The 19,305-nt window shown below is 39.6% G+C and overlaps 1 protein-coding gene across 3 annotated transcripts in view; it reads left to right on the top strand.

Moving 5' to 3' along the window:
* MTMR7 (myotubularin related protein 7) overlaps positions 1 to 19,305 on the top strand; it is a 43,395-nt gene that overhangs the window by 20,426 nt on the left and 3,664 nt on the right. For 2 of the 3 annotated variants that reach the window (XM_057420376.1, XM_057420377.1), the window contains exons 5-12: positions 1,972 to 2,100; positions 4,564 to 4,698; positions 9,306 to 9,438; positions 13,375 to 13,484; positions 15,436 to 15,561; positions 16,296 to 16,345; positions 17,728 to 17,928; positions 19,130 to 19,270. In XM_057420376.1, coding sequence (XP_057276359.1) covers positions 1,972 to 2,100; positions 4,564 to 4,698; positions 9,306 to 9,438; positions 13,375 to 13,484; positions 15,436 to 15,561; positions 16,296 to 16,345; positions 17,728 to 17,928; positions 19,130 to 19,270 — 1,025 coding nt within the window. The remainder of the gene's footprint in view (positions 1 to 1,971; positions 2,101 to 4,563; positions 4,699 to 9,305; positions 9,439 to 13,374; positions 13,485 to 15,435; positions 15,562 to 16,295; positions 16,346 to 17,727; positions 17,929 to 19,129; positions 19,271 to 19,305) is intronic. The other variant, XM_057420378.1, reaches the window with a different exon arrangement.

Here is a 19,305-nt window from a genome sequence, read left to right as displayed (position 1 = left end):
CGCAACCTCCCTGGGCAACCCATTCCAGTGCCTCACCACCCTAACAGGAAAGAATTTCCTTCTTATATCCAATCTAAACTTCCCCTGTTTAAGTTTAACCCATTACCCCTTATCCTGTCACTACAGTCCCTAATGAAGAGTCCCTCTCCAGCATCCCTATAGCCCCCCTTCAGATACCGGAAGGCTGCTATGAGGTCTCTGTGCAGCCTTCTCTTCTCCAGGCTGAACAGCCCCAACTTTCTCAGCCTATCTTCATATGGGAGGTGCTCCAGTCCCCTGATCATCCTCGTGGCCCTTCTCTGGACTTGTTCCAACAGTTCCATGTCCTTTTTATGTTGAGGACACCAGAACTGTACACGATACTCCAGGTGAGGTCTCACAAGGGGCAGGATCACCTCCTTCGACCTGCTGGTCACGCTGCTTTTGATGCAGCCCAGGATACGGTTGGCTTTCTGGGCTGCAAGCGCACACTGCTGGCTCATGTTCATTTTCTCATCAACCAACACCCCTAAGTCCTTCTCCGCAGGGCTGCTTTGAATCTCTTCCCTGCCCAACCTGTAGCTGTGCCTGGGATTGCTCCGACCCAGGTGTAGGACCTTGCACTTGTCATGGTTAAACTTCATAATGTTGGCATCAGCCCACCTCACAAGCGTGTCAAGGTCCCTCTGGACGGCATTCCTTCCCTCCAGCATATCAACCAAACCACACAGCTTGGTGTCATCGGCAAACTTGCTGAGGGCACACTCAATCCCACTGTCCATGTCAGCGATGAAGATGTTAAACAAGACCGGTCCCAACACCGATCCCTGAGGGACACCACTCGTTATTGGTCTCCAGCCGGACATTGAGCCATTGACCACAACTCTTTGTGTGCAACCATCCAGCCAGTTCTTTATCCACTGAGTGGTCCATCCATCAAATTGATGTCGCTCCAATTTAGAGACAAGGATGTCGTGTGGGACAGTGTCGAACACTTTACGCAAGTCCAGGTAGATGACATCAACTGCTCTACCCCTGTCCATCAGTTCTGTAGCCCCATCATAGAAGGCCACCAAATTGGTCAGGCAGGATTTCCCCTTAGTGAAGCCATGCTGGCTGTCACCAAGCACCTTGTTGATTTTCATGTGCCTTAGCATGCCTTCCAGGAGAATCTGCTCCATGATTTTGCCAGGCACAGAGGTGAGACTGACAGGTCTGTAATTCCCTGGGTCATCCATTTTCCCCTTCTTGAAAATGGGGGTTACATTTCCCTTTTTCCAGTCATTGGGAACTTCACCTGACTGCCATGATTTCTCAAATATGATGGCCAGCAGCTTCGCAACTTCATTTGCCAGCTCCTTCAGGACCCGTGGATGGGTCACACTTGTCTCCAGAGGAACTTCTGGACTTTTTTACAGGTTTATTGGGTTCCTTTCCGAAGTAGTGGGCATTGTCAGGGCTGCTTGCCTTTCGGTATCCTCATTTCATATGGATTAATTTCTTTTCTCCAAGTCTTTTTTTTTTCTTGCATTGTTTTTATAATCATCAGATTTGCTGGAAAATTTGGCTCTGTAGTCCCCTCCCATTACAACAGAGAGGTGTTTGAGACCTTCACCCCCTCCCATCCTTACTTCTGAATTCTGCTCCAGAGGAAACTGCAGTTGTAAATACAATCTTGCTGCTCATAGTGATGAATCCTTCCTGTTACGAATGTATGTTCTCCCTATCTGTTCTCAAAGAGGCATGGATTAACATTTGGAAATACAGCCCTTCAACCCTTTTGCTTCAGTTTTGCCATTCATAAGTTAGAATTAATACTTTCTAGCTTCAAAAGACTGTTTTGAGAAATGTCATTGATGTGTATACAATAATGATGGAATACTCCCTGAGGTTACAGTTCCTTGATATTTTGTTTATTTTGAATCTGCTGTGGAGGTGGCTAATATTACTTGTATGTAGTAGACCAAAAATAAGTAGAGCTTTATTTCACAGGTCTGTGATTCCTATCCTACAGAAGTGTATGTACCAAAGTCTGCAACTGCACACATCATAGTGGGGAGCTCTAAATTTCGGAGCCGAAGGCGCTTCCCAGCTCTTTCTTACTATTACAAGGAGAACAATGTAAGTGTGAATTTGCAGCTCTGAAGTGTTGGCTTATTTTGGGTTTGCTTTCATAATTCTTCTGGTAAGCTTTGACAAGAAGAAATCAGTGATTATTTTATTAAAAAAGAAAACAAAGAAAAGGTTATTGTTGTCAGGTTAGTGTGGTTTGTGCATATGGTCACACACTGGAGTTACGGCTAGTTTGTTAATAGGCATATAGTCATTTAAACCCAGCTTCATCATCCAGCTAACACAACAATATGCAATCTCTGTGTCACAAGGAAGTGGAGTAGCACAGGAGATCCTGAAACATGGGTGGCAGGAGAGCGATGGCCAGTAGCAGGCAGTTGAGCAAGTGACTGGGAGGAGAACAGAGCAATAAAGGATCTGGTAGCCACAGCCTGAAAGCAAGTCTAGGAGGAGAAAAACTACACTTGTAGCAATTAAGAGATTCAGGGGTAGCCTTTCAAGAAAAGATCTGTCAATAGACCCAAAAAGGATGGCTGAAAGAGCTTAGCTGGAGTTCAGGTTAAGGTTCAGACCATAAGGATTTGAAGTTTTGTGTTTACTCCTGGATTCTTTATGATTAAAAGGGGTAGGAAAAGGGCTGAGAATGTTGGAAAAAAACCTCCTTGTGAGTTTGGAGCTTGGCATGAGTTGCAGCTAACAGAGTAATGGGAAGGAGTGGGGTAAGATTTTGATGGTAGACACTGAACAGAGATGGAAACAGCAGGTTGGGAAGAGCTTTACTGCATGCAGGAAAGACAGGTGCCACTCATTCAGTATTTCATATCCAGACGTTTCCCACTGCTCTTTGGTACTGACAAATTCAATGACAATGTGGAATCTGTCTCTGCATCTTACAAGATCTGTGTGAGTCTGATAAGATCAAACTCTGGAACTATCTGTTCAGCCTGTGCAGAAGTAAACACAACCTCATCTCTTGCCCTACTCTTAAAAATAGCTCAAGAAGTTTTATAGATGTGTATGCTCATCCTAAGCAATTGGCCTGGGTTGGCAGGAGGTGATCTCTTCATGGATATCGTGGATAATAATTTCCACTTATGATATCCAATGGTCACTAGAATATCTTATCTTTCTAATTTTGAAATATTGGCAATGAAAAGGTTTCTTCATCTGAAGCTAAACATAACCTTAAACTCAAGCCTAAATTGACAAACAAACCATTCTCTCATACTGCTGCTTGCACACACCTTAACCCTTTGGGCCTCCAGTATGATATAATGTAATAGGCTGTAGACCATAATTTCCTGAATCCTAACCTTCATTCACAACCATAACTTTACCCTTAATCCTGTATGTATGCATGTATGGCACACTATGGAGGAGAGAGAAACATCTTCCTTCTATTAAATTGGCAGGTTGTGGACATACCCAAATGTACTTTTGCTTCATGCAAAGGAGGTATAAGTTTATATTAATATAAGTTTATATTGCTGGAATGTGTGCTGATCAGCAGGCAAGGCTCTAGATAACTAACAATCTGTGTGCAAAAACTGTGAATAAAGTATTAACAGGCTCTCACACAATTTAGCTTTCCTGTATTAAAGATCTAGGTTTTACTGACTACCTACCGATACTTCAAAGACTTGTCTGGAAAAAAGCATGTCCTTTTTCACATTAATCAATAATCTGTAGGGCAGTCTGCATGGGTCATGACCTTCAGCAGGCAGATTCTCTTCATGCTTATGTTTAGTGCTTGGAAAGTGCATGTTTTAGCCCCTTGCTCTTTACAAATCTATCTCCCCTCTCCCTAGCAGAAACAAAAACCTCCCTGCTCACCCGTTTCACATTCTGTTCCTTCTTTCCCAGTTTCACCTAAAGGTCTGATCCTGATGGATCTGTGGAGAAACTCTTTCCTTCTTCAACATCACTGATAATAAATGTATTCTAGAGGTCAGGCTGCCTGACCCACTTTCCATGCAGTAAGGTCTTTCTCCAGAGGCAGCGCTAAAAATATACCACCATCAGTGATCTAGCTGCATGTTACGTGGTTTTGTTTCCTGGACTCATAGAATCAGGCTGTTTAGTAAAGCATGCACTGATGTAAGCTGGGTGTAATCAGTATCATAACTGGTAAGCGTGAGTGACAGTGCAAAAGGACTCATTATTTATATTACATCAGTGTTCTTGTGATTGCAGTGTTGCACTCCTCACATCCTCTGGAGACCTCCTTGCAGGAGTTATTCCACATTAGGACAATACTATATTTAAAATAGCTCTTAAACTTGGATTCAAGACTAGACTTGGGCCAGTGGGGTTGCATTGTTTTAATATTTCCTTTCCTTTTTAAAAATAAGTTTATAAACACGTAGTTCATTTTTACCATTCCGCCTTCCCACGTAGCTGTACACCTATGCAAACATTTAATGAGCTGGTTTTGTAAATGCTTCTGGATGCTAAATAATTTCTGCTTGATAGCTACATTGATTTTTCTGTTGTTTGTCTGTTTTTCCACAGGCTTCCATATGTAGAAGCAGCCAGCCTTTATCTGGCTTTAGTGCTCGATGCCTGGAGGATGAACAGATGCTCCAGGCCGTTAGAAAAGCAAATCCAGGAAGTGATTTCATATATGTTGTTGACACAAGGCCCAAAGTAAGTACCTTAAATTTCTTGCACATAGCAGGACTGAATCTGGACTAAATACGTTAGGGAAGATGCACAGCATAAGTGACTCACCATACTTCTGATTTAGTTGCAACTCCACAGGCAAATCGGGGTTTATCAGGGGAATCTTAAATAGGAACCTTGCCCACGTTTTTAGCTCTTGGAGAATATTTTTCTTTACACTGAGCTTTTATCTTTGTTCTTAACAAAATGTTAAGATGCAGATAGGTAAGTAACTTGAATTGGAACTGCTTCCACACACAGAGGACCTATCAATAACTATATATTACTGATGAGAGCAGTGAAAATAATTCCCATTATAAATCTGTATTTACAGCTGTTTGGGAGGTTGCAAACCTTTGCCTGCTTATACTAAGATTGTCCATGCAACATTTCTCCCGAAACGTGAAAATTTCAATGACCTCTGCATAAGGCTGAGGAAAGACCATTTACTGAGGTTACAAGAATTTAGGAAACCTTCTTCGAATATCTCCAGCACTTTTATGCTTTTGTGAGAGAATCTGAAATATGGTAAATAATGATCTCAGATGCCATATCCCTGTATGTGACTAAAATCTTTGGCCAAGATAGAAGCTTTAAAAAAATCATGCTGTGCAGAAACTCAGTAATCATCTAGAAGAGACTGGAAACTGAAAAACCCTTGTGTCCAAATTGACATGCTAACAAACAGCTGTAGGTGATGAGGACTAAACAGGCTTCAGTGCCTGGAGGTGGCAGTAGGGATATATTCTTTCTTACACAATCGGTAGCTTCCCTGTTGATGTTACCAAGTATCTGAAGAAAAGAAAACAAAAGGGCAAATCTCCACAAAATCCCGACTAGATGTGGATGAGCTATAGCACAGGAAAAGGAAAGGTGGGAGCAAAGGTTTGAAGGAAAGGAACAAGGAAGCTGTTTCAGTATCCTGAGATGGAATGAGGAAGGGCAGAGCTAGAGCAGAAATGAGAAATCTGTTTGGTGGTTGACTGAAGATCTGGGGGCTTGGTGGGAAAGCGCTGAGCACTCAGAGCTGTAACCAGAGAGCAGAGTAACCAGAGAGGCAGTAGCCAGACAATTAGGGCTTTGGCATGTCTCATTGCACTTTGTAATTTGGTGACTACTTTGACCTTCAGTTCCCTCTGTTGGGAAGACAAGGATGTCACCACCTTACTTGTAGTCCTGAAAAAAATGAACCATGATCAGCACTAGGATAGGATTGCTACCACTGTGTTCAGAAGAACAGGCTTCAAATACGAAGCACAGACCTAGCTGCCTAAAGAATGCTTGTTTGTAACAGTTTTCTATATGTAATAATAGTTACAGCATAATGTTTCCTGGCTGATGATACTCGTAGTCTTCCCTAATTAAGGAAGTTGCTCGCTGATGGGATTTATTTCTAAAGACTGACTGACTTGGCTATTAGTAATGTTTTACAAGGTATTAACGGGAATGTCCCATTCTGTGAACTTTTCTGGTAAATGACATCGAGACACTTCCTGTGCGCAGTGAAAAAAGGCTGTACTTTAAGTGAAGAGAGTAAAACTGGCTTGCTGTGCCATGAATGACGTCATGTTTCCAGCAACTCTGGCTTCTTCAGAAGCCGCTCAGGTGATAAAGTCTGCTTTCGTTGAACTTCTGTAGAGAAAAGGGTTTTGATGTAATTTGTATACACAGATTCCTACTTCTCTGTGCTACAAGACTGACTAATTTACTAAAGCTCTTGGTGCCAAATAACAGCCTTGTTTCGATTCTATACCTCCTAATGCATCTATAAATCTAGAGCATGTAGGAAGTGATACTTATCAGTACAAGCCACTCCTCAGTGAACCTTTAACAAATGTAAAGGTAAGGTAGCAAGTCTGGTGCAAGGTTTCCCATTGCTCTAGGAAATTAAAAAACTACCTGCCTCTTCTCTCATCAGAATTGCAGAGATTATGAATATTGATGGGCCCTGGAATTCAGCATTCCCAGGTACTCCTCATATGTTGTGCTTCATTGTGTTTGATAATCTTCAAAACAAAGGACTTGGCTGTGGAAGAAAGCTTTTATTCCACTTCATTTAAATATACCAGGGTGACCATATGCAGAGCTTTACTTAGGTTGCTGTTTGTCTTGGTTTTCTCCTTCCTCTATTAGCTTTACAGAAGCTAATATAAACTTACTGTTTATGAGTAGAACAGATTAATTCTATAACTCTTTATAACAAGGTAGGACTTGGTTATTGTCCACATTAAAGATGCCGGGAAATCTGCTGAGTGAGGTCTGTTCCCTTCAGAGGTTGTATCCTCATATTCACTGAGATTAAGTGAGGTCAGGCACAATGTAGAGAGCTTTACAACCACTTTAAGAGCAGCAGATGGAATTTTGGTAGGTGATGTGGAAAATTTGTTAGTAAATATTGTGGCAGCTGAAAAGTTCGGCAACTGACAATATTTAAAATAAATGAGTGTCAGAAAGCCTTGCAAATTTAACCTTGTATTTATTTACTTTTAATGAGGGCTATTTCAGATTGTCTTTTAAGAAAGGATTTCTGTGACAAAATTGATCCGCTGCAGAGACAGTTAACAGCATTTATTTTACTGGGGATTAGGTCAGTTAGGGGCTAGATGTTTGTCATTTAGTGTTTCAAGGGGTTGTGGTGGCTTAGACTTATGCATACAGATCTTTCTTCTTAGACACTTATGTCTACTTCAAAAGAGAAAGATTAGGATTCAGCAGATAATTTATATCTTTCTAGCAAGTCACACTGAGGACTTTGTCCTTAAAGGACATGCTGTTCTCAGACTGGCTTTTTTCATTGATAGAACATCAGCAGACAGCTGGTTGATAGACAAGAATTCCCCCCCCCCCCCCGCCTCCTTTTTCCTGAATGCACACTACAAGTTAAAGGAAGTTTTACACGGGACTTGAGTAAATGAAAAATGCTGGGGGGTTTCCTCCAGCTGTTTTCTTGTGAATCTGAAATGAAATTATAATGGCATAAAGAGTTTTTAGTCTTTAGCTGTTTCCTTTGAAAGTTGAGAGGTGAAATTTGATCCATTGAAAGCTAGTTTGACATATGATGTTGAAAAAGCTGAACTTCTTCATCTTAGCTGGAGGTAAATTGGCAGCAGACAATCAATCCTACTCAACTGCATTCATTCAGCTCCAAATTAAAATTGAATATTGGCAGTATGTGTGTTTGGGGTGGAAGAGATCAGGAAAGGACATTCTTGTGTATCCCATGGTACCATTAGTAGATTACTGAAGTAGATTATTGTGAGTTTCAGAAGCGACCACAGAGGCAGCAAATCAATAGTACTGACTGCGATATTGGGAAATAAATGAGAATTGGAGTTATCCACATAGTCTCTTGGCCCCTAGGCAATGCCTAAGAGATATTTTGCTTTGATTTTTCATGAGCATTGGCTCTCACTGCAATGAAGATGAGTCACTTTTTGTCCAACTGATGCCTCATAAGGTCTCTCCAAAAGCTTTGTTAGTGCCCTCCAGTCTGGATGTGCAATATCCATTGTTATTTAATTCTGAAATCTTTCCTGAGCAGCAGCTGCCAGCTGTGCTAGGCATGTGTGTGTGGCATGGAGGTTCTGCCATGTGGACTGCTTTGTTACTCCTGGATCCTTCATATTGATTGGGAAGTTCAAAGGCTCCGCTACCTTACAATGTGCGTTTCATAGAAGAGCAGGAACTTCATGCAAAAAGACAGTTTCTTTCTATTATACAGCGAGATTTTGCTACAGGAAATAAAACTTAAAAATAAAATAGAGTAATAAAGTAAAAGCACTTCATTCATTTGGATCAGCTCCGCCTCAGAAGGGGGAAAATAAGTATTAAAAAACCCCTTAATTTTATGCTTGGGAAAATTGAACTAAAGAATCATTTAGTGACTTTCCCACGCCATGAAGCAAGTAAGATATTCAAAGACAAAACTCCAGCTTCCAATTGCATGTATTTTTTTGCTGAAGCAGAGCACAGTATTTGATAGTTCTGCATTGCAACTGAAAATATTTGTGGTAATTTTGTTAATTCAAATAGTTTGTGGTATTATACAACTACAGCCAAAATAGAACAAACTTAGGAAGAATTCCAGCTCTCTCTTCATTATTCCAAGCTTCAAAGAAATAAGCTGTATCAACTTTTGGATGATTTGAGCAGAAAACAGAGTAACTTGGGCAACATTACAGAGTACATGTTACGAAACAGTAACATGGCATTTAAGACACTGCCACCTGCTGGGTATATTCTGCTAGTAAACATAATGCTCATCAAAAAAATGAAATCAGAATAGTCTTTTAAACCCAAATTAAAACCTTTATGCTCTTGTCGAGGAAACCTACATAAGCTGTGTTTTTTGTGTTTAATTTCACTAATGAAGTTTCACTCCAGTGTGTAAAATAGAGGTCAGAGGCTCAGCAGTCCAGTGCCATGCAATAGGCTGCAAAAGATCCCTGACTCCTAACCCATTGTGTTGACATCATGATAAATGCTTCCTATTTGTACCTGACTTAAATCACACTGATATATTGCAGTAGACAAGCTTTGTTTTGAAAATAGCATGCTACTGGGTTTTCATATAACTTTCCCTATTTTCCCAGCTCAACGCAATGGCAAACAGAGCAGCAGGGAAGGGATACGAAAATGAGGACAACTACTCCAACATCAAGTTTCAATTCATAGGCATTGAGAACATCCATGTCATGAGAAACAGTCTGCAGAAAATGCTTGAAGGTAATGCTCTACTGAAAACTAGAGGAAAGATTTAATCCTTCTGTCATTCAAATCAGGGTAAATGCTCTGAAATCAGTAGCAGTGAAAACAGGTATGAAAGGAGATCTTTGCCCATTGCAGCTGTGTGCAGCTGCCTGCTGACTAATGGGACTTGTACAGTGGAGCATCATCACAACTAGTGGTGAGTTCCTAATCATGCAAACACCTTGTTTTGTGGCTGAAATCCAGATGACATTTACTTCAATGACATAATTCAGTAAAGTGTGATGGAGGTTACAACAGTCACTCTCTTTGTGACATATTTATACTTAATTCCTTGGTCTAAGGGTCTCAGGGAGGAAAACGGAAGGATTTTTAGCTGATTACAAAGTCTTGTTTGGCTAGGAGAGAGGCTGGGTGAATAAACCTGTTCTTCTATTTGTTCATTTTAAAAGTCAAAGTAGTAAACAACCAGCCTGGCTGCATGGACAGTGCTGTGTATTATTTTTGAGCCAAAAGTTTGTGAGAGTCGCCCACAGCTCAAACTGATCTGTAACAAGGTAATTTCTAATTCATTTACCACTTCAGGCTGCTTAGCGAACATTCCTTCTTAGCATCTCTTTTTAAATAAGCCGTATGAGCAAAACATCTGCTTTTTCCATAGGTTTTTCATTTGGTATGTTGAAATCTCTTATTTAGCAACCTGGTGATAAGATTGGAAATTAGATAAATTAAATCTGCGAGTTCAAGCACTTTCACTGAATGAGAAGGGCTTTTCTCATGCAAGGTGCTGCATAGGTTTTCTCTTTTTCTATTTCCCTTCACGTTTCTCTGGTGGCCTTTAAAAATGGATATGTGTGCTGCTCGTGATCTGGTGTGAGATGTTACAAGGTACATAAAAACCTCTGAAAAGACAAATGAGGCTGATGAAAAATGTTTCATGTGTGCTGCATTGCTGCTTGGAAGTGTACGGTGTGGAAAAGAGGACATCAAGACATAATGGGTCTGATGTATTGCAGAAGTGCAGAGGCAATTTCATTTACTGTACTGGAATTAAGCAGAAGTGAAGGTTGGAGGACCTTCTTCACATGAGAAACTGCAGATTATTTAACGTAATCAATTTTAAGTAACTTTCAATGCTGAGGAAATTTGAACAAAAATTGATTATTGAGTTTTCTAGTGGAAAATGCACTTATATTAGGAATGTGTTCATTTCAACGATTTTTCTTTAGGGAAAAGCTGAATCAATTAATTTATAATTGTAATAATGTCAATGATTTATTTGAGTAGGTAAAAAAAAATTGGTTTCAGCTTTGTAATTTTACTTTGTTTCTAACAATTTTATTTCTCCTAACTTTAACGTGTATTTCCCCTTATATAATGTTAATTTTGGTCAAAATACATCATAAAATGATCAAATTTGTAGGACAATAAGAATTCTTTCAGAATATGCAAAAAATGTTGAGATTTGACTGTCCTCTGGAAATAAAATGTATGTAAACATGCTGAAGTTTCCTTCCCTTCCCAAAAAATGTTTTACTTCTGTCTCTGCTGCCTCATATTGCTTTAGTATAGCACTGATTTTTGAAATTTTCATTTAAAAAGAGGTATGCCATAATTTGATCCTGGTCACAACCTCCTTGAAATTATTTTTAATATTAGAAAGAAATATTGCACAAGGACATTTTCCAGTAAAGATTCAAGGTCTGACCGAGGCTGTCTTTTGGTGTTTGTGATGGGAGAACTCTGCCACACATCCAGGCGTCAGCCAAGACCTCACCCTCATTTGTTAGACATTGAGATAATGACCCCACATGCTGCTTCCTGTCTGCATTTAAACACTGTCTGTATTTAAACAGCCAATATGAGCTTCTCCTCCCCTCATACCAGGAGTAGTTGCTGATACATGAGCAGCCCCCTGATTCTTTGGCTTCAGCAATGGATCAGCCAGAAAGAGTCCTGAGGGTTTGGCCCACAGAATCTACTACTTCCTCTATCTATGGCCTTCTTGCTAGAAATGGGAGAACTGGTCCAGCATCCACCCTCACTGGTGGAAGAGGCAGTTTCCACTATGTGTCCTGTTTCTTCCTCCCTTACTGGGGAAGGGAGCGCCACTGGATTGCTATGAGTTCTGCACAGGGGCTCTTGATTTTCCAGTGCCCATGCAGTGGCTGCAGCAGGTCTTATTTCTCCAAGATTTTGGTGCTTTTTCTGCTGAGATAGAAACACCTTTTCCCTGTAGGGTAAGCCTCATAATTCAATTCATAATTGAACTCAGTATTAAGGTCCAGATTGGTAGCCAAAATCATGTGAAATACACAGTGTATGCCTTTTGGACAGTCTGAACTTTGCTCAGTGAAGTGGTTGGTAAATATTGACTCTAATTTGGTAGTGGGAATGAGAAAAGCACTATTTCAGCCTTGCCTTGGGCTTTTGTAAATAGAGACAGCAGCTTCAGCCAGAATTCAGCTACTAATTGGTCATGCTTCCATCTGCACAGGAGCATTAATCATGTGAAAAGCTGTTTGCTTTCAGTGCCATTATCTATGCATTTTTATAAATATCCTTCAAAAATTACTTTTAAAATAACCATCTGGAAAAGGCCCAATGTATAAAGATTGCAGGACTCTGTATGGACACATTAGGCTATTTCCCCCCTGAATTAAATGGAATTAAGGCAGCCAAATATCTTTGGGTGTGGTATAAACTCTGACTTTGCCTGTAAAACCAAATTCCAATTACATTGAAGGACTCTAAAGTCGTGCCACTGGTCATAATGGCCATAATTAACTGAGTCCTTTAGAAGATTTCCAGAGGATAAGAGATCTACTAAGACATTATTAATTCATAGATTATACATTAACTCAGTGAAAACCAGGACATTTTACACTGCATTCCTTAAATACATTTCACTAGTTAATATCTTTTTTCCTTAAAAGACAGTATAATTGTACATGGATCAAAATACATGTATAGTCTGTTTATGGGGTGAATTTAGTGTCTCGCTGTTGAAAGGAGATTGCACCAAATACTGCTCTGTATTTGTTCGCTGCTAGTTTGAGCAACCTTGTGTAGTGGAAGGTGTCCCTGCCCACGGCAGAGGGGCTGGAACTGGATGCACTTTAAGGTCCCTTCCAACCCAACCCATTCTACAATTCTATGATTTGATTTATATTCTGACTGCCCTCTTTCTGTCCTGAGGTTACAAACTCTGTAATATTAAAAATGAGACACTTGGATGCAGCAAGGTAGAAACTTAATGTTGTAAAAACTGGGAGAGTTTTCTTTTTTTCAAACATGGCATAGAGCTTGGAAAGCTTTCAGGAAAGTATTTTCCTTGATGAATTACAGATTTTCCTCACCATCAGAATACTTTCTAAGTGAAGTTTTAATAATGTTTCATTCAGGGATGGAGAACTGTTGAGAGTGAATAGCTTTCACTCAAATACCATCATCTGTGGTTATGCTGATGGCTGGGTTTGGTGGGCCTGCTCTTAGAGCTTCATCAGCAAACATGGCTGGGAATGAGAGGCTGTGGCACCACTTAGGTGGCTGGCTGTCTGCGAGCAGAAATTGTATACTTTCTGTTTCCAAGCTCTCATTATTAAATACACAATCCCCTCTCATGGGTTTGAAAACTTCACTCCCAATACAATTCTGGAAAATTTCCTCTGCAAAGGATGTCTTTGGTCAACTGTTTGCAACAGGCTTTGTAACAGCTTCTCTTTTTAATTTACATCAACATACTGGGGGAAACTTGACCCATCACACTTTCTTAAATATATGCTGGTTTTTGTTTTTTTTTCAGTGGTAAATTTTGACTGTGAAGTAGCCATTCTTTTCAAAAGATGAATGCTTTATATGAAGGATATCTGAAGAGAACTTTTTGGTTGAACAGTCAGTGAAAGCCTCAGGGTCTATGATTACTGTGCATTTAAGATGTTGCTTATTTTACAGTTTGTGAGCTGAAATCACCTTCAATGAGTGACTTTCTGTGGGGCCTAGAAAATTCTGGCTGGCTGAAGCATATCAAAGCCATTATGGATGCTGGCATTTTTATTGCTAAGGTAATGTGTGCAAAATGAGGACTAACCTTGGACTAACCAGGTACAGAAACTGAAGACCAACTTCTCTGCTTGTGGGTAACTTCTGTTATCTCCAGTGATGTATCTGGAAAAAACCCCAACATCTGGAAATGCTTCATGTATGAGGGGAGATGATTCTTAGGCACTGTCATGTGGACATTTTGTTAATATGGTAAAAAGAAGTTTGTGTTCTTCACCAAAGAATCCAAACATACTAAAGCCACTACTAGCCTGCATCTTGTATGCCAGGTATTTGAATGTCTGTATTTTACCCCACAGCAGTGATTGTCACTGTTTCTTTCACTATTTCCCCTGCCTCTTCCACTGATTTCTGGACATTTTCTTTGTTGAAGGTTTCTGTTTGAGGACTACTTCTTTTCATGTTAGTTGTAATACAGGAATATTAGCTACTGTGTTATCCCCTCTGAGTTATTTAGCCACAAACAAAATTCACCTCCTAAACCAATCCTGTGCATTACCATGGCCAAGCTCTAGCAGCTTCTACTCTTGCATACTTGAGAATTGGCTCAGAAAAGTGGCTTTAATAAGATTTTTTTCTCCAAATCCAACCCAAAGTAATGCAGAAATTTATCATCTACTGACAGTAGTTTTATTACCCCTTCCTTGCCTTTTACTGTTTCAGTTCTTATTTTTGAGATTACAGTTACAATTTCTTACAGGCCGTTTTATTCACATGTCCTGCTACGTACGACCATATGAATAAAACTTCCTGGCTTTCCCTTCTCAGTAGCTGCTTGTTTCTCTTGCTTTGCTTCTTCCTGCTCAGCAGGCAACTGTTTGTTACCTGAACAGCAGCTGCAAGATAAATGCATGTTTTCCCAGCCCTCCTAGCTTTTATTACCTTACAGAAATCAGGTCATTTACATTGGCTCTTGCCAACTTTTCCCCCATGGCTAGTCTTAAAATACGGTCCAAAAGAATTTGATCCTTTGTCCCTATGCTTGCTAGCTTCTTGTGCCTCCTTGGACATGCATTGTGACCCATTCTCATTTGTACCATTCCAGGGTCTGAGTTGTTGGTTGCCTGCCCACAGGGCTTCTATTTTAGTACAATTTACTTGTCTCTTGAGATAAACATAGATAATTTATTATAATTCCTTGCTCCTTTTTAAGCCCAAACTTGGTTTAAATGTTTGCTTTTCTAAGCAGTATCTTCCCTAACCTACTTCATTTCTCTACTTTTAAAATTAAGTTTTCTTTAGAAATTACAAAGGCCAAACCCCTTCAAATTTAAAAAATTCAACCTCAAATTCCAAAGCTAATGCAAACCAAACTTGGGAGAAGTTAGTATGATCTCTTCTTTATGTGTTTATGTATAAAATGTCATCCTCCAACCTCCATTATTTACATTAAAGATACTGACACAATCTTATTTATTAGATATGGCAGTTTGCCATTCCCATGGGCTTCCCCACGAACCTTGACAAGTATGTCACAAGTGTGCAATGCAGTGTGTTGTAATAGTATCCACACTAGTGCTGGCATCATAAGCAGACATTGCTGTTATTGACCTTACCATCAAGATGAGAAATTAAAAGCCATATTTGAAGTATGGCTGTTCTGTTACTGGTATATGAATTAGGGCATTAACAGCATCGGAATCTGCTTTAGATAGTTGTCTGCTCTGACAGATTGATGTATTTTAATTGAAACAGATCCCAAATCCTCCTACAGTGGAGCATAAACAGGTGATGCTGCAGCTGCCATGTTGCACGGGATGGAATGAGATTAATTAAGACTTTCCAAACAAGGGGAACAACACTCAATTCTAGAAATCTGTGGCAGAGTAAAAAATGAAGGAGGTCTCTCAGTATCCAAATTAATACTCTCTACATTGCACTGTCTCACTGTTCCTCTCTTACTATTGCCTTTCTCCCTGCTTTTGAAATTTCTGACTTCTTCTGTGTCCTTAGGCTGTGGCTGAGGAGGGTGTGAGTGTGCTTGTTCACTGCTCTGATGGCTGGGATAGGACAGCCCAGGTTTGCTCTGTAGCAAGCCTTCTGTTGGATCCGTATTACAGAACTATGAAGGGATTCATGGTAAGCAGGCTCTCTTTCATAGAGTAAATGAAGTATTATGGCATCATTTAAGATGAGTATCTTTGGTTTTGATGGAAAATAAACTTTTCTTAAATATAACTTTCTTTTTTAAGTAGGAAGGAAGGTTTTTATCTGTCCATGTTACAGTCCCCCAGTTTCCGTATGAAATGTTAGCAAAGGTGTGAATCAGTTGGGCACCCATTTATATATTTTTTCCTAACCTTGACAAGAGATGCTTTCAGCCCAAAGGCCTTTCATCCAAGCGAGAATTTATATTCATTTTCAGGGATCACTGAAGTTTTGGGTATCAGAAGCATGTGCTCTCTAGACATTAAACTGCAGTATGCAGCTATGTTGGAAAATCTGTTCCTTTCCCAAGCGATACAGCACTGGTAAAGCATCTAGGAATTACTGGTCACACATTAAAAAGATGTTTGAGATGTTTTTAGATGGATCAACCTAAGTGAAGTTGTGCTGAAATACTGGCATCCTACCTGCATCCATGCAGAGTGCTACTTCACCTGAGCTGGCAGCAGTGCTCATCACTCACTATTTTTCTGCTTATTCTATAAGTTATCTGAGATTCTAATAGTGCTTTCTTACATCATTCTTTCTTGGCATTGTTCTGCTTAATCTAAGAACTAACTGGGATTCCAATACTGCTTGTTTGCACCACCAGTTTCAACATGTGTCAGCTCTGCTCCACAACACTGAACGCAATATTCTCATTTTAGGTGTTAATTGAAAAAGACTGGGTTTCCTTTGGTCACAAATTCAACCACAGGTAAGGCAGTGCTAAGGTTTTTCTATGTATATTTTTATGCAGTCAGTATCTGTTTCCATTCCGATTTTACTTCCTTCTTGCCTTACAAAGTATACAAAGAGAATGCCCTCAGGAAGCCACCATACCCTTTCTCCTATGATGTAAATTTGCTGCATGGAAAAGTCAGTCAAATATTTTCATTTTAATCTGTCTTTTACTATATATGCACTCCAAGGCTGCTATTGGGAATCCTCAGTGCTGGTCTTGTAGTTGCTATAAGCATTGAGAGAGCCATGTGAAAGGAAAGTACTGTGTATGTGGCTTGCAAAATCCCTTTGGACTCAACTGTATCTTTCAGTAGTGCCAAGACTCCTCATGCAAGTCCCTGATCAATAAAGTCTACGTCTTCCAGGACAATACTTCATCTTAGGCATGCCTGCAAGTTATCATCTATGACATAAAACACATTCCTCCTATTACACTCTGTTCTAACAAAACAGCAGGATTTGTTCAGAAGCGTCAAGTAAAGCAAAGTGGAAAGTCATCTATTTGACAAGTTATTTTGCACATCCATTATGCAACTGCTTTATATGTAATAAAAATGTTTGAAGGATTTATACATTTAGGCGTGGATAAATATCCACATTTTCTTTCTTTCTTGTATTTCCTTTTAGTTTCTGTAAAGATAAAAAAGCAAGTTTTATATTGGAGTTTAATTATATTATATTGCTTGATTTGAATATGATTTTATTGTAGTTTCAAAAAAAAAAAACCCCAAGGAAATCTGTGTAGCTCCACACCACTTGCAAAATTCTAGCAGGAATTCCTACATTTCATATGATATGTCAGATGTCTATTGATGGTGAGAGATATTATGAAATGTCATCACCACTGCTAGCTTTGGTTTGCAGTACAGTGTTGCTATATTTTCTTTGATGCATTAAAATAGTAGAATTAGAAGTTTTGATTTTAGATGTTTATGGAATTTCCATTGGTTGATATATATATACACACACAATAGGTAAGCAGAATAACTGATTGAAAATGCTTCTTCCTATTAAGTAGACTTAAGTGATTGTCTATGATGTTTTTGTCAGTAAGTCATTGCAGTTATTCTTATGACTTATTTTACTGTGGTATAACTTTATATTAAGAGCATTAAAACATGTAGCTGTCAGGAAAGAAGACACCCATAAAAGTATTATGTTTGTATTTGATAAATTCTGCTTTCATTCTACTCCACAAATATTGCATCATTTTTGTAAGTAAAACGATATAGTGGCAGTTGAGATTTTATAAATGAACCTTTCACAGTAAAAATGAGGGGTTTGTTTTCGTTAGTTTTAATTCAGTTTTCCTAGAGGATTTCAGGTTATAATTGAACCTATCTTGTCTTGTTTCAGGTATGGCAACTTAGATGGAGATCCAAAGGAGATATCCCCTGTTATTGATCAGTTCCTTGAATGTGTTTGGCAGTTAATGGAACAGTTTCCTTGTGCCTTTGAATTCAATGAGAGATTCCTCATCCACATACAGCATCATATCTATTCTTGCCAGTTTGGGAATTTCCTGTGTAACAGCCAGAAGGAGAGACGAGAGCTGAAGTATGGAAGTCTTTTCTTTAGTAGCATATTTATGTGTGGAGCCTGTGGGTGGTGGTGTACTCAGGAGTCAGAAATTTGCCAGTCTACTTGTATGTGCTTTCTTAAGGGGCACAGTGCAGCGTAGAATTCTTGGCCGTTGTCTTCTAGCAACACCAATTAATACAGGAAAAGAAGTTGATCCCCTGCAATCTGGCTCTGCTGGGAGTTTAATCCACGTGTGCATGACAGGGATTAGGGAAAACTGACAGGAGCATTAGCCCTTCAGCCATGTGGCCCTACCTTTATTGCAGCATTGACAACAAACAAGGCAAGCTGCCACTGTAGCTCTAATACAAGATGATATTAACTCTAGTTAAGTTCTCAGTTTAAGAGTCACTGCTCTTCTGTGTTTTAACCTGTCTTTGGATCTCATGACAAGACATTTTATTCCTGATTTCTTCGATATTTTCTTATGAACAGTTTTTTTGTCTGGTAGTTCTCTCTCAGACTGAGCCAGCAAACTAACCTGATGTCTGGCCCCAAAGCAATTATGAATTAACCTCCTTGCCCCCAAGCACAGAGACAGTAATATCATTCCTGGCAGTGCTAGTGTTCATATCTGCTTCTGGGGCCCTGGTTCCTCAGGTACATCATGAAACCCACCATTTACTCATGCATCCTGATCCTATCAGCAGTAGTCATGAGAGGCAGGACAGAGTTGCTGCTTGCTGCTGCTATTTGGCCCCTTTCAGTGCTCAAATGCAGAGCTGCTTCAGTGCCATAGTCCATTTAAAGTCAAAACCTTCAGAAGTCATCCTATCCCAAGACCTAAGTAACCTAACCTAATGAGAAATGAATAGTTTAATGGTGTAGGAGTGCTTTTAAATGTGGGGATCCCTTTGGTGTAGAGATCAGTCTGAAAGCTAATTTTAGGGAAACGATCAACTCGCAAAGGAACATGTCTCTCCACCTTATCTCTCAAAAAAACCCCACCACCATAAAAGCTGCTCCAGCTTTATAAAAAATGGATTGGATTTTGCCTTTAGTGCCCAACAAAGGAATATGGGTCTCTTGTTTTTCTGTATTTGTAACTTCAGACTAATTCTGTTCAGGAAGTATAAAGCAGATTATAAATAAGTACAGAGCACTAGGATGTCACAACTATGTTTTAGTTATATCTGACTTTAATATATTATAATTATTTATATATATATATTTTTAGAATCCAAGAACGAACGTATTCACTGTGGGCTCACTTGTGGAAAAATCGTGCAGATTACCTGAATCCTTTGTATCGACCTAACCACAGTAAAACCCAAGGGACCCTGTGCCCTCAGATGGCTCCATGCAACTTCTTGTACAAGTAGGTAGAAACACCTGCTACTAAGAATTATAGGA

The sequence above is a fragment of the Pezoporus wallicus genome, unplaced genomic scaffold (assembly GCF_028554395.1).
Source record: "Pezoporus wallicus isolate ANWC-B61680 ecotype Strahan unplaced genomic scaffold, APGP_CSIRO_Pwel_v1 contig_5552, whole genome shotgun sequence".
NCBI classification, from domain to species: Eukaryota; Metazoa; Chordata; class Aves; order Psittaciformes; family Psittacidae; genus Pezoporus; species Pezoporus wallicus.
The sequence above is the reverse complement of the archived record's forward strand: the minus strand, read 5'-3'. Positions and strand labels throughout refer to the sequence as shown.